The 15,559-nt window shown below is 34.7% G+C and overlaps 1 protein-coding gene across 1 annotated transcript in view; it reads right to left on the bottom strand.

The window, feature by feature from the left end:
* Positions 1-4,027: 4,027 nt before the first annotated feature.
* FZD3 (frizzled class receptor 3) overlaps positions 4,028-15,559 on the bottom strand; it is a 74,191-nt gene continuing 62,659 nt past the window's right edge. Inside the window, exon 7 of the mRNA XM_043983935.1 lies at positions 4,028-13,275. Within this exon, the coding sequence (XP_043839870.1) occupies positions 13,062-13,275 (214 nt within the window). The 3' untranslated portion in view covers positions 4,028-13,061. The remainder of the gene's footprint in view (positions 13,276-15,559) is intronic.

Below are 15,559 nucleotides of genomic sequence, written 5' to 3' on the forward strand. Positions count from 1 at the left end.
ATTAGTTGGTACTTAAAGGGTGATCAGCAGTGTCAAAGGCTGCAGAGAAGTTGAGAAGAACAAGGACTGAGAAAAGACTATTGGATTTGGCAAATAAGATATTGGCAATTGGAGAGAGCAGTTTCAATGGAATGAAGTCAGAAGCTGGCTTATAGGGGTTAAAAGAATTAGAGGAAAGAAAGTGGAGGCACCTCTCATAGATAGATTTTTGAAGCTTAGCCACCAAATTCCCCCCCCAAACAAACAAACAAAGAACCCAGAAGAGATAGAGATGTTGGCTAGATGATAGAGTTAGGTGGATGTGAAATTGGTTGAAATACTCTGCTCAAAGGGTAGTAGTCATTCATGGCTATTGACCTGGAGGTAGGTCTGTGGTGAAAAGTCCCAGCAATCTGTTCTTTGTCCTGAGCTATTCAACATCTTTATCAATGCAAGGGTGCATAGTAAATCTCTTGGTATATTTTAACATCCTGAGTTTCTTCACTTTCCTTTATCAATTTTTGAGTGTAGGGTAGAGAGTGAAGGTATTGCTATATTGTATATGCATGTTATGATTAATTTGTGTTATGATTAATATTCAACCATGGGTTAATGCCTAACATTCCATGATGTGTTGGCTAATAATCACCATAAACCAGAGCTTTTAAAAAATCCTTCCCTTTCAAAGATTCAGCTTTGAGGACTTTAACCTATCAACAATAGAATTTTTAGGAAAGTGCTTATAAACCTCAAAATTCTATATATGCTATTGATGAAATCACAGAATTACTAATGTATAATAATAATCATGAAATTAAAGATAATCATAAAACTTAGGGTAAGTTCACATCTCAAGTGGTGATAGGGTTTCCTTTACATTGAATATTAGCCAGGTCCTCAGGCTAATATTCAACAGTAATGAGCTAACTCTAGACTACTGATGAATAATATTTAAGATATGTATATAGTAATTATCTGACTAGTTGGCCCAATTGGTGGCTGGGGTTGGGGGTGGAGTAACAGGATGTGCTATCAATTTCACTTGTGCTATTTAAGCCTCAAAAATTTGGGAAGCACTGAAAAATTTGGAAACATATGGCTTATTAGAAATATGTATTCCCTGAAATGGGATAAGGTGATTTATCATGTTCTAACAGGACCTTAATAGAAAGTTAACCACAAGCTTGATGAGCCAAAAGTGTGATGTGGTTGCCAAAAACACTGATGCAATCTTATGCTATGTTAATAAAAGGAAAAGAATGATACTTTTGTAGTATGCACTAGTCAGATAATTTCTTTAGTACTCGAGTTCTAAGAATCACATTTGAAATAAAACATGGTTGGGGGCAGCTAGATGGCACAGTGGTTAAAGCAGCGGCCCTGAATTCAGGAGTACCTGAGTTCAAATCCGGCCTCAGACACTTGACACTTACTAGCTGTGTGACCCTGGGCAAGTCACTTAACCCCCATTGCCTGAAAAAATAAAATAAAATAAAACATGGTCATTCTAGAGCAAGGGGTTTTAACTTGGAATCTGAACTTCCAAAAATATTTTGATAACAGTATTTCAAAATTATTGTTTTCCTTTGTATTTTATGCATTCTGAGAAGGGGTCCATAAGCTTCAGCAGACTGCCAAAGGGGTCCATAAGACAAAAAAGGTTAAGAATCCCTATACAAGCACATGTTCAGAGGAGGATGACCAAGATGGTAAAGGGCTTGGAAGTCATAGTATATACAGAATATCTGAAAGAATATTTCAACTTAGGAAAAAGACGCTGGGGTGGAAGTGGGGCAATCTAAGATAAGAGATAGGGATCTGTACCTGTCATTTCACGATCTAGGAAACTCCGCAACTTTCTCTACAAAGGTAAGAGCCTTCTCTGCAACTTATCATCTTACAGTTTGCCTAAAGCCATATCAAAGGTTAAGTGATTTGTTCAGGGTCACTTGTTATTTGTCCTTAGTTCTTGAAAGGACCAATGACATCAGGTCTGAGTCACTTAGCCAGTGTGTGTCAGAGGATACAAATGAACCCAGGTCTTTCTGGTTCTGAAATCAGCTTCCTATCCACTGTCATGCTGTCTTCCAATATTTTAATAGTTATTTTTGGGGTAGGGATTAAATTTAATAATAGCTCTTAAATTTAATAATAAAAGCTAGCACTTATATAACTTTATGGTTTGCAAAACACTTTACATATGGTCTCTTATTTGATCCACACAACAACCCTGTAAGGTCCATGCTATTTAAGCCTGTTTTATAGATGAAGAAATACAGGCTGATAGAGGTTGAGAGACTTGCCCAGGGTTACACAGCTACTAAGTACCTGAGGCAGGGTTTGAACTCAGGTCTTTCTGAGGCAAAGTTCAGTGCTCTATCTAGTACTTTAACCTAGCCACCATGCTTCTTGTGCACTTCTAGTATAAAATTGGTCAAAACTGGAAGCAATGGGTAGAAGTTACATACCTCAATACAAGAAAAAAACTTTTGACTTAAAAATGTTTAAAAATGAAATGGACTTATTTGTTGGGTAATGTTCAAGCAAAGGTTAGAAAACAACTTGTGAAGGATACTATAGAGAGGATTCCTGAATAGGGTGAGAAGTTTAAATAGATGAATTCTAAGGTTCCTTCCAACTCTAAGATCCTATGATTCCATTAAATATCCTTTAATGTTAGCTTAAAACCTGTCCTGTGATTCCATGCCTACTAAACTAACTATTGACAAATGATTTGACTGCCTGGGTAGGCCTTCTGTAGGTAAAGAAATATCCTATCACATAAGGGATAACGGAGGACATTTACTAATTAGGTATATCATCCATTTAAAAGAATAAATTATGATTTAAACTATGTCTTTGTTTTCAATTTTTTAGTCTCTTAATTTTCAGAATTTGTTTTTATGTTTATTTGGGATTTTTGATTTGTTACTTTTCTAGCATTTTAATTATATGTCTAGTATGCCCTTTGGGTAGCATAAGTTTGTTAACTGAGGGCTGATCAACCTTGGCAAAATTCAACCAATGATGAGATGATGTAACCACTATCCCCCAACGCAAAGTGCTGGCCAAACAACCTGACTTATGAGACAGCACTGTTTGTGTGTGTGTGTGTGTATATATATATATTTGTATTTGTATATAGCTCTGGTCATTTCTGCCTATGTGGGTGTGTTCTAACATGAGGGAAGGCAGATGAGTTTGTATCTAGAAGAGTTAGGTATATAAAGGGTATGTATTGTTTCATCTAGGAACACCTGTTCCTAGAAGAAACAAAGGGGGGAATGTGATGAAATAATGGGATTTAGCAGATACTCAAAGACCCACCTGGAGATTAATCTATACTGATTGAATCAAGTAAGGGTGATTGACTGCTGATTAAGCCTACTTCAGGTTAATTGGATTGTAATCACACCTGGCTATCCCTTAAGAAGGTATTGTTCTCAGAAACTAGACTGTGAACTCAACTTGAGAACACCTTCAAAGCCAATGGATTTGGATGACGCCAACCAATCACCTTGAAGCAGTGTGTAAGGACCGCCTCTGTTCCAGATCTATAAAAAAGCTTCCACAAACAGCTTGCTTAGGAATTCCTGATTAAAACAGGCTGGTGGAGAAATGCTGATTAAAACAGACTGGGGAAGGAGTTCCTGATTAAGACAGGCTCGTTGAGGAGTTCCTGATTAAAGCAGGCTTGTGGAGGAGGACTTCAGGAAGAACCCAACCAAGCTGGAACTCTAGGCTAGGTAGGACTTCTTTTTCATAACCTTCTGAACTCTTTGTAAATATCTGTATGTTCTAATAAATGTTTAATGCCCAAAGACTGGTACTGAAGCCTTTTAATTTTTGGTGACCACAATTAAGATTATAAACATCACAGTATTTAGCATATCTGTGTTCCCAGGTAATGGCAAACATGTTTATCAAGGATGGATGAATAAGTTATATTAGAAAAATCTTGGATAGGTTGTATCAGTTGTCAGCCCTATTGATCATAAAGGTAAAAGGAGAAAGATGTGAGTAATCATGCCTCAAAACTAGAATGGAGAACAAGTTATACAGTTTAATTTTATTAAAAATTTCAAATCATCTATAATCAAAATATACAACCACTACATTTTAAAATCAGTTTGTACACTCACAGTTAAAGTGCTAAAAACAAAACACTTACAAAAACTGACACTTGGCTACTGTAAACAGAGTGAATCTACAAGAGCAGAGTGCAAATACAATCAGCTAATGTTAAACACAATGCCATGCTCTAACCATGTGCACTTGCTTCATACAGATCTTATGAATGCTAACTTTTCCTCTCATTTAGAAATGGATGATCAAACCTAAAAGTATTATTTTAGTGAACATATCAAAGGAAACAGATAGGAACAATGCCATCAAATGAAGAATCTTTACATAAAAACCTTTCTAACTAGAAGTTTATCTTTTAAAAGTGGTTGAAAAACACTGTATTTTGACCATTCTAGAATATTTGCAGCAACAATTCAGTGTAGGAATTGAAAAATTGTATAAAATTCTCTGTAAAATTACTTATTTTGTAGAGTACCAACAAAGACGTTTTTATCTCCATCCTTATACCACATTCCTGAATGGAAAGAGCTGGTAATGCTCCTTGTAGTGCTAGTGAAAAGGGGGAAATCTGTTTCCTAACTTGAGTAGCAGCAGCTGTGCTGGTCCTATGGATGTCAGAGAAATGAGCAGATGTGGAGGACGGCCTGAGCCATAGGGTACGTACAGAAGAGTGAATGACACTTTAGAAGGAGAGCGACAGGGACTGTTCAAAATTTAGAATTCTCTGGGTAGAAAGGTTCAGAGATTAACATTCAAGTCCCAGCTTGAGGACAAAAAATACTACACACCAGAAATACAAAAATGAGTCCTTCATAAAGTCCTTACCCACTGTGAAAACCAATAATTTAGGTTTTCAGTATAATAGAGGCAATCTGTAAATAGGAGTTAGAGGCAAATGTGTTAAAGTTTAAAACAATCACACAAATGTAAACAATACAGTCTTATTTCAGATTCCATGATTTTAAAAGTAGCTACTTTAGACATAAGCACATCCTAGGGCTTGATGAATTGGAGTCCATGTCAGCTCTAAGAAGGAAATTAATTTTGCCTTTTATAGAATATTTTCTATTATACCTACCACCTCAGTTATTTGAGTTTTTAAAACTCAAAGTTTAAAAACTATACATGGAATTTGTGAAGAACTTATGATTGCAGAATTTAGGAGGTGGAAGAGTTTTTAGAATTCATCTACTCAAACCTCACCCCCTGCCTTGCCCTCCACTTTACTAATAAAGAAACTGAGCCTCTGAGAGGTGAAATCACCAGTGATACTAGAGTCTGGGCTATTCCTTGTGTTTCCTTCCCACATTTTGTGTACTCAGTTTTTCTTCTTCTTATCTACTGTCACTCTGAATATGTTTGTTAGAAGTACTGAAATTGTGGACAGCTTACTGATATTTAAAACTAAGTTACCAATAAATTAGGGAGCATCTTTGTCCTCCTGGCAGGGTGCTGTGCAACCTACAGTTGCAATTGTCTTCTAGGGCACAAACCTTAGAAGGTTTGATTTGAAGAACTGTTGAGTGGGGGAACAGGGCATAAATAGATGTTAATACAATTTAGGGCTAAGAAATCTAAGGTAAAGGCAACTGAAGGGACTTTCCTAAGACTATGCATATGGTATGTAGCAGATGCCTAGATTATAAATCCCAGTTGCTTTTAGTGCTATACCAAGATGCCTCTCAATCCATTTATTTTTGCAAGGTGTTGTGTGTGTGTGTGTGTGTGTGTGTGTGTGTGTGTGTGTGTGTGTGTGTGTGAAACTAAAGGTTTTTTCTGCTATTGGTTTCTTTCCCACTACATGTATAAAACCTGGTTTTAAAAATAATACATTATTTGAAAAAGAAAAAGGCTCGGAACAATGGAATAAATGGAAGCTTTGGGGATTATGAATGCTGAACATTAATAGCCATTATTAATTATATACACACATATTAATATAAAATTCCCCCAAATCCACTGACTACAACCCTTATCTCCAAATTCCAAGGGTAAGGCAATTTGACAGCTTCTGAATGCCACGGGGTCATTTTCTTTGAAGGGCAATTGCAATGAAAATCAATAGCAATCTTTAAGTTCCAAAGTAAATTTCTAAAACCTAAGACATTCTTTTATATATGCAAAACTTTCAGGATTTTATAGGCAATGTTATTTAAGAAATAAACTTTTAAAGTGTGAAGACAAAAGCAAATATATGTCGTTTCCCAGAATTAAAATTGAAACTGCCTGAAAAAGATTTTATATAGAAATAAATTACTAGATATTTTAAAAGAATGTAATGGCAGTGAAAGAGTAAAAGTATTTGCTCTTATATCTTCCAGCTCAGGTGAATAGCACCTAGCAAAAAGAGAAATTTCACACTAATATTCTCAAATCAATTTCTTAATAGAATTTTTGAAAATTATTTTTATTTCAATAGAAAAAAAGGAAAAATAAGTGATTTTCAAGTATTCATCTTAGCACTAAGCATACTAAAATGTGCTAAAAATTGGTCTGGTCTCAAAATATAGAAGTTATTTCAAACCAAATTATCTGCTAGTATTGATAACTATAGTCCAATGGCATGCATAGGAGGAGGAAGGGAAATCTATCATATATTATAAGAACAAATTAGAAAACAGTGAACTTCATATAATTTCCATTTTCACTGGCAATATGACAATAGTGTTTTTTTCTAAATGCATTGTACATTTTATTTTATTTTAATTATTTTATTTTTTTTTAGTGAGGCAATTGGGGTTAAGTGACTTGCCCAGGGTCACAGAGCTAGTAAGTAAGTGTTAAGTGTCTGAGGCCGGATTTGAACTCAGGTACTTCTGACTCCAGGGCCGGTGCTCTATCCACTGCGCCACTGAGCTGCCCCCAATTTTAAATTGATATTCTATTCCATGGTTAACAGAGAACAACTAGACAGAATCAAATTTGATATCCCTCTCATTATTTCAATGTTGATGAAAGTTTCTTAATTAACCATATGGACAACTTGGCATCACTGTTGGTTGCCTCAAGTACACAGCTTAATTCAGTCCAATCATAATAAGCATGCCAATTTTGATTCTTGAAACCGATAATTTAATTTTGTTTAGTAGAATAGGATTAGGTTAACTGATTACTTTTACATAAGCTAACTGTAGTATTCTTGACAACTTTTAGTTTTGAATAAAATGGCTACAGATATTTTAGGAAGGGTTAGTTTCTATTTTTTAGGGTTGTCCAATTCACTTTTTTATTATTTTACGATTTATAAAATGTATAATTTTTTTGCATCTGTACTGAAAAGAAGTAAGGCTGAGCAAAGAACCTTTCAGACAAAAAAAGTAAATCTTAAGAAAAATGTATCCTTAAGAAAAATCAATTTGGCAGCAAAGACAAAAGTAGTATTACAGTAGTAGGAATCTTTTCCTCCACAAGACATTGTAAAGATATTTTACCTTTTCTGTTATTTTCATCTCTTTCAAATATTTAAAAAATTATTTTGAAGCATGAGACAAAGTTTATAACAGTGGAATCCTGAAAAAAAAAGTAGGAGTTGTCACTAGCAACTATAATTCAAGGGGCAAAAAAAATTGCCATTATAGAATGACAAATGTAAAATGGCTAAGACAGGATTTGGGAACTGGAAGGGATCTTAGAGATCATCTTGTCCAAGGCTTACATTTGTTAGGTGCACAGCCTAAGAAAAACCTGATGAGCTATCAGAAAAGTAGAACTAGAACTCAGTTCTCCAGACTTACTGTCCATTGCCCTTTCTACTATAGACGTGGTCTTGGAAGGAAGGTTAAAATAAAAATGTCTCAATGTATTATGTAGGAACAATTATGAAGTAACAATGTTTGAAAACACAGGAAAACATGAGTGAAGTAGATATTTGGATAATTAATATATACAAATCAACTGGATTATAAGACCCTATGGGTACAATGAGGCTAGGTTAAGAAATGGTGATCTGCTTAATTCTAAAAATAAAATGAACTAGAATGAAAAGAATGGATACAGTTTTTGTTTGTTTGTTTTTGCGGGGCAATGAGGGTTCAGTGACTTGCCCAGGGTCACATAGCAAGTAATTGTCAAGTGTCTGAGGCCAGATTTGAACTCAGGTCCTCCTGAATCCAGGACCAGTGTTTTATCCACTGCTCCACCTAGCTGCCCCTTATGAATACAGTTTTATAAGTATTTTTACGAACTGTAATTAGTAAAAACAAAACTGATGTTTCATAATAGAAGGCAAATTTGATTGGCAGCAGTAATGAAATAAAGAAAAATGGAGAGATTAATATATGAAATATAATTATCATGCTAAGCACGTGTATTGCGGAAAATGAACATGTCTTAAGGAAGACATATTACCATCTACTGAATTCGGCTACTATTATACTATTATTATTATAAAATAACTCTCCAAGGGAATAAGGAGATGCTATACATTTAAATAGAATCTTGGCCAGATGTCTTATAGGGAGTAATTGTCTATTGAGAAAGGAATAAACTAATGGAAAATTTTCTATCTGTAATCTCTGTAGGACAATGAAAAGTTACTTTTTTGGGGGGGGGGTGTGTGAGGCAATTGGGGTTAAGTGACTTGCCTAAGGTCACACAGCTAGTAAGTGTCAAGTGTCTGAGGCTGGATTTGAACTCAGGTCCTCCTGACTCCAAGGCCAGTGCTCTATCCACTGCACCACCTAGCTGCCCCCGAAAAATTACTTTTCACTGAATTCTATTTCACCTATAAGAAAAGCAACATTCTCATAACAAATTGGTTTTTTTTGGTGAGGCAATTGGGGTTAAATGACTTGCCCAGGGTCAAATAGCTAGTAAGTGTCAAGTGTCTGAGGCCAGATTTGAACTCAGGTCCTCCTGAATCCAGGACCTGTGCTTTATCCACTGTGCCACCTAGCTACCCCCATAACAAATTGTTTAATTAAATATAATTATTTATTTTACTTAGATATTTTAAAGAATTACTGAACTGGGAATTTTTATGCAGATAGTTGGTTTTAAATAGATGTTCAAGAATTTCCTTCCTAGCGGATGGTATATTTTCATTCTTGAAAGAAAAATCATAATAATATTTCTTTAGTTGTTAAAGTTATGTGGATTAGTATTAAAATTACAAAAATGATGAGACTAAGTTCTGCTACTTGAATCACAGCCAGATGAATAGAAAAACCCTGTGTGTTTATTTTTCAACCTTCTTTCCCAGATCTGAAGTTCACCTGACTGATACAAGGAAAGATGGGGAAAACTATTAAATTAGGTTTTGTCATAAAAATAGATTAAAACATAATGCATAAATTATGTATAAAAACCTTAAAGCTACCAATAAACAGTAGCTGAGTTAAATGTAAACACTTCCTTATTTCAATCAGCTGTAAAAATGCATTAGAGAAATCATGACTCCTTTTGTAAATCTATATTGTACAAAATGCCATCCTTTGTTTTGTGGGATGAAGGGGAAAGGGGAATAAAATCCTTACTTTACATAGATTTTTTAAAAATGTAAATATATATACATATACGTATACACACACACACACACACACACACACACACACACATTTCCCACAAGAGTGATGACCTGAAATGCAAGTCTGCCACAATGAAAGCCACAAAGCTTTTAGTAAATACTTTTCCAAAAATTAGGAAGAGACTAATTTTTGAACACATGAGAGTCCATAAAAATTATAGGGTCCACTCTCCCCTTTATAGCATAAATTTACTTGTATTGTGATTACACAATGACACTGAGCGAATAACATAGTAAAGATCCCAAAATTAATGTTCAAATTTATTTCACTGAACTGGTTATTTTTTGGAGAGTAGAATCTAGCTTGGCACATGAAGACCAAAAGACCAAATCAATTTTAAGAACATAATGGCTCTTGAAGGAATTTTTAATTTGAAAAGTTAATGTGGATTATTGGTTTATAGATTATACTACAGGAGTATCGGTCAAATCACTCAGTTTTTGTTTTTTAAAAAAGTGTTGGGGTCAGGGGGGGAAGCTTCTGAAGTTAACATCTTTGTTCCCCAAAACCCTAAGATTTTGTCATCTTATCATGACTATGTGTAAGCAGAACTCTGCTATTACATTTTATAGGTCAAATCCCATTATAATTAAGTATATCTATACTTCCCTCCCATCCCCCAAATTGTTCCTAAGTTTCAACCAGTGGTATATTTTTTAAAAATCAAGATAGCTCCTTGGATTACACTATAATGGGATTTGACCTGTATTAAAATGATTGATGATTCAAATTGTTTGCTTTCCAGCTATGCCACAAAGCAAATAATGAGGTAGGTACAAATGTAATTAGCTTTTCTATTTCTGAGTGACAACTGAAACTTTTATAAAATGATTCTACTTTCCTAAGGAGGAAAAAAAAATTACTACCACTGAAAGTCTGACAGTATTCACCTAAACAATATATAAGATCTTATGTCACTCAAGAGACCAAATAGAAAACAAATTATTCACTTTAGAGAACTATTCTGATTTGTTTTCTGAATTCATTTTGAGAATTTGGGACACATTATGAAAATTGGTTAAATAGCAGAACACCTTGTATATAGTAGGTGCTTAATAAATCTGCTGAATTTAAGTGGTCCAAGAGAAAGAGACTACATTCAAATCAATGTACATATTTTCCATTATTTTGCAGATGTAATTCTTATAAAACAGTGACTTCATATACTTTAAATTATTAGATCCTTTAAAATTCTTTGAAATAATACCTTGGATTTTGGGGATAAAAGTCTGAATGTCTTGAGTTGGCAAGTGTTCATTAATACCATGAGGAATCTCATCCTTAAGTGTAACTTGAAAAGAATCATTTTTATGATTTTTAGATTTACATTAAATCTCAAATCTCTTGTGTTGATTTCTGAAAGATATCTTACTGAAATAACTGCATTAGGGTATTTCCATTAAAACTATTCATGACTGATTTTAAAGCATTAGTTTACATATATACTTTTAAAAAATAGTTGTTCACTTGTCAGATAAAAACAACAGAACAAATGGAGTCATTCTGCAGCACACCACATATAGTATTAAACACAGTGTTTTAGAAAAAGTACTTTTTGTTTTAAAGAGGAGGCAGCAAGAAGCAGTAAAATAAACACTTGTTAGTCAGTTGGCTGTCATGGCACTTCTGCATGCCTTAAAGTTCTTAATGGTACACATGTTTCAAAGAGGCAAACAATACATTTGGACTACAAAACATACATAAATATGCTGTTACAATTTAGTTTTTGTTTTGGCTTGTACTAAGTGCCATCAGATCACCATTAGGGGCAAGAAAATTTGAATGTTCCTACTATGCAGATACAATTTAGTATTTTCTAATACTTTCATTAGTTCCAGACCAAATTTTCATGCCTAAAAAAGATCACAGTCTAATAATGAAAGTGATTTATACATTACAAGACAAAGAATCACTTACATTTAAAAATTAATATTTTGAAGAGGAAGAGGTACTTTGTCACAAGCACAGCTATGTTTCATTTAGCTTTTACTTATATTCCACACACTTAAAACTAACTATACCTTTGGACTCCAGCAATTTCTGAAATATTTTAGATGGAAATGAGAATTACTAGTGGAATAGAAATTTCTCAAGGAGATGGGTGGTTTCATTTTTGTCTTCACATGTCCAATGCCTAACACACTGCCTGGAACGAAAATAGTAGGCACTTCACAAATGTTTGCTGAATTAAACTGAATACCCAGTAACTCAAAACAATGGTGTTAGTGAAGGCTTTGGAGTCTCTACAGGCAAGGCAAGTAAGTACAGATAGTTTGCCAGAAGACAAGCAGAGGGGCTTAGATGCCAACATTAGGTGTGGTGCTTTGTGAGCTTCCTATCTCTTCTTCAACACTTTAGCTGCTTTACTGACCAGAAAATAGGGCTAAGGCAAAGTCTCATCATAGGAAAACGCTTCACCATTGAAAAAAGGGAAGGTATTTTGATATTATGGCCACCATAAACTATGTCTCCTTATCATGTCACATACCTCAATGGAATTGATTTGGGTATGGATTTTCTTTAGAAATCTATAACATTATAAGATGTTAGCTGTATTGAAGTTTCTCTGCCATGCAAGTAAACAAGCTAGAACTACAAAATGAGTACAAGTTCTACTTCATAACAGAGAGAATGACAAAATTATGTTGGGGGGGGGCCCAAAATCCCTTACCTTCTTCCCCTCTATAGCTTATTCTGGTGTGAAATATTTCTGGAGTTACTAAATTTTTTTTTTTTTTGTCGAGGCAATTGGGGTTAAGTGACTTGCCTAGGGTCACACAGCTAGTAAGTGTTAAGTGTATGAGGCCAGATTTGAACTCAGGTCCTCCTGACTCCAGAGCCAGTGCTCTATCCACTGCACCACCTAGCTGCCCCATTACTAATTTTTGAATAGAATTTGTAAATGGCCTCTAATAGACTAGTCAGATTCTTCTACTGTATTTCCACAAGATTTGTTAAAGCACAATTGATGGTTTCTGAAATTCTAGGTATAGGCCTTCTTCTTTACATAGTGGAAACAATTATTTATCTGAAACAAATTTCCTTCAACATACAGATTTTGGTTTTTTCCCCCTTGGATACCTTAATATTATCTCAACACTGGTTCCTTCTTATATATAAAAGGTGACTAAGAAGTAATTATTACACATTTAACTTTTCTAAATATAAAATAAGAAGTTCCATAATGTGTCTGTTGGGGACAAAAGACCAAATAATTAGTTATTGATAACCTCGAACAGAACTACATTTTGAATGAATTTCTTAGTTTCTAGTTTGTTGGATCACTTTGATATTTCAATTCTGATGTAATATAAAAACACAACTTTAAAAAACAAGAGACACTTTTGCTTTCCCAACATACACAATCAGCACCTGATTGAAAGCATGATAATACTGAGTTACTGTAATCAGTCATGCAATGGCAAAGAAATGGAATCCAGGTTTCACAACAGCCCTGCTGAACAAACCAAATCAAGCACTGGTTCCATCCTCTTCAATAACTCGATTCATGCTGGTCCCATGGGTGATGTGAGTCATGGGGTTATTAGTGAGATCTCTGACGCTGCTATGCCGTGATTGCTCATTGAGCCGGTGAGAACTGCTGTGTCTGGAGTGATCAGTTAGACGTGACATGCTGCCATGAGGTAGTCTCTCCTCCATCCCTCTGTAACTGCAAGGAGTATACCTAACACAGGAAAGTGTACTTTGAGGAAGGCAACAGAACACTGGTAGAAAATAACATGATTATTGTACATGGAAATGACAAAGATGAGGACTAGTCAACTCTTGATGATTAACTCTAATGGCAAAAATAACAGTTTTTTAAAAGATAATTCCCTGAGCTGGTTCAGGTCTTCTGTTCTACTGTCTTGATGACAACAGACATTGTTCTGCCTCTAGTGGTATACCAGGGCATTCTGCTAGGGAATGCCTGGAGCTCTCCACTCTTCTTCCTCTCCAACTCTTGGCTTCCCTCCTTCCTTTTAGTTTCAAGTAAAGTCCCATCTACTACAAGAAGCCTTTGACAGTCCTCTTTAATCTTAGTGCCTTCCTTCTGAGACCACCCCCAATATATCCTGCATAAATACATAGTTAATGCATGTTGTTTCCCCTCACCCTGCTCAAGGAAGACTATGAGCTCCTTGAGAACAGGGTCTGGTTTCTGCCTTTCTTTCACAGTGCCAGGTTAATAAATGCTAGTTGATTGACTGACAGGGATACTCTTTCATGACCATATGTGAATAGTTAGTGCTGTAAAAGAAGGCCTGCTGTGTGTGGGGGGGGGGGCGGGGGGGAGACTTTTGCAAGAGAATGAGGAAGCTTCTGTGTAAACAGCATCTTTTCTTGAGGTGCCCTAGTTAATAGTTGGGCTTATTTAGATGCCACTTGAAAGAAAACAATGAACAGTTCTAATTATCTTTTAGTAGGACAAAGCTACAAAAATGCTATTTCCACAGAATAAGCTTCTATACCTAGTTCTGTAGCTTGCAATTTGTGCCAGCTTGAACTTATTTCTCCAGGTTCCATTCTCTCTTAATCTGCATACAAAAACTCATACTCCTTTCCCCTGATCAAGACCCAGCTTTTGAAGTAAATGGCAACTGTGCTGCTAGACACTGATAGTCAATATACTTTTCCTTCCTCCTCTTATTGTGGCTACATTTTTTTTCTCCTTTTACAGTCCCAGTCTCTGCAAACCAGATGAAGAGCTGGGCTAAGGATGCTTTTGGGTTTTTTTGTTTTTTTTTGTTTTTTTTGTTTTGTTTTTTTTTTAGTGAGGCAATTGGGGTTAAGTGACTTGCCCAGGGTCACACAGCTAGTAAGTGTTAAGTGTCTGAGGCTGGATTTGAACTCAGGTACTCCTGACTCCAGGGCCAGTGCTCTATCCACTGCGCCACCTAGCTGCCCCCTAAGGATGCTTTTGTGCTTCCATGTTTCTCTGCCATGGGGAGGTGGGGAGAAAGAGCCCAAAAAACCAGTTGGAAAATGCAACAGCTGACTTAGCTTCTAATAACTATAGACAAAGTTAATAAAAATCAAATTAAACCAAGACTTAAAACAGATTTTGAAGTTTTAAAACAGATTAAGATTTTTTAAAGACCAAATAAAAATAAAAAGCCTATATAAAGGTATTTAATTGAGTATAACTATAACCTTAAAAGAGCTTCATAGACTAGAGATTATAACCATAAATTATTTTTATTTATTGTTTTGTTTTTTAATTAAAAATGTATAACCATAAATTATATAATATTTTATAAATAGATCAGTCAAAGAAAGCTATGCATTATTACAACTGTTTCTTATAAATCTTCTCAGTACTTGACAATAATGGTTAATCCTCTATTGAAGAAATGTTGGCTAAATTATATATATTGAGCAATCATTAATTTATAATACTAATTATAATACTACATATACACACACATATATATATGCATGTATATACATTTCATAGCTAAAGGTGAGCCATTCAAGAAATGCTTGCTTACTTATAACAATGAACTGAGAGCTATCATTAAGAACATAGATGAATTCAATAAACACTTAAAGAATAATTATGTGCCAAGCAATATTAGGTACTTTATTAGATACTACATTAGGGTTTCAGTACATCTAGGTCTTTTAAATATATTTTAATTCCTAAAGTGGTTTACTGATAAATTTGGGAAATGCTGAGTTAAATATTAGCCCAATGTTTTAAGTCTTTTATTTTGACCTGGATGAAGGACAATTTAATTTTATCTTTAAAACTATATTTCATATGCATAATTAGCATATTTAAAGATAAATATTCGTTCATTTAAAAATAGGTCTGTTTTAAGAAAATTATAACATTTGTTATTGGGGGAAAGATCTAGAGTACATAAGCTTACTGCTGTAGTTAAATAAAACAAATTTTAAATATTTGTTTGCTAAGTTGATTGTCCTCATGGAAAGTCCCCCAAATATTCATGATTTACTTTTTG

This window comes from Dromiciops gliroides, chromosome 2 (genome assembly GCF_019393635.1).
Source record: "Dromiciops gliroides isolate mDroGli1 chromosome 2, mDroGli1.pri, whole genome shotgun sequence".
Classification (NCBI taxonomy): Eukaryota; Metazoa; Chordata; class Mammalia; order Microbiotheria; family Microbiotheriidae; genus Dromiciops; species Dromiciops gliroides.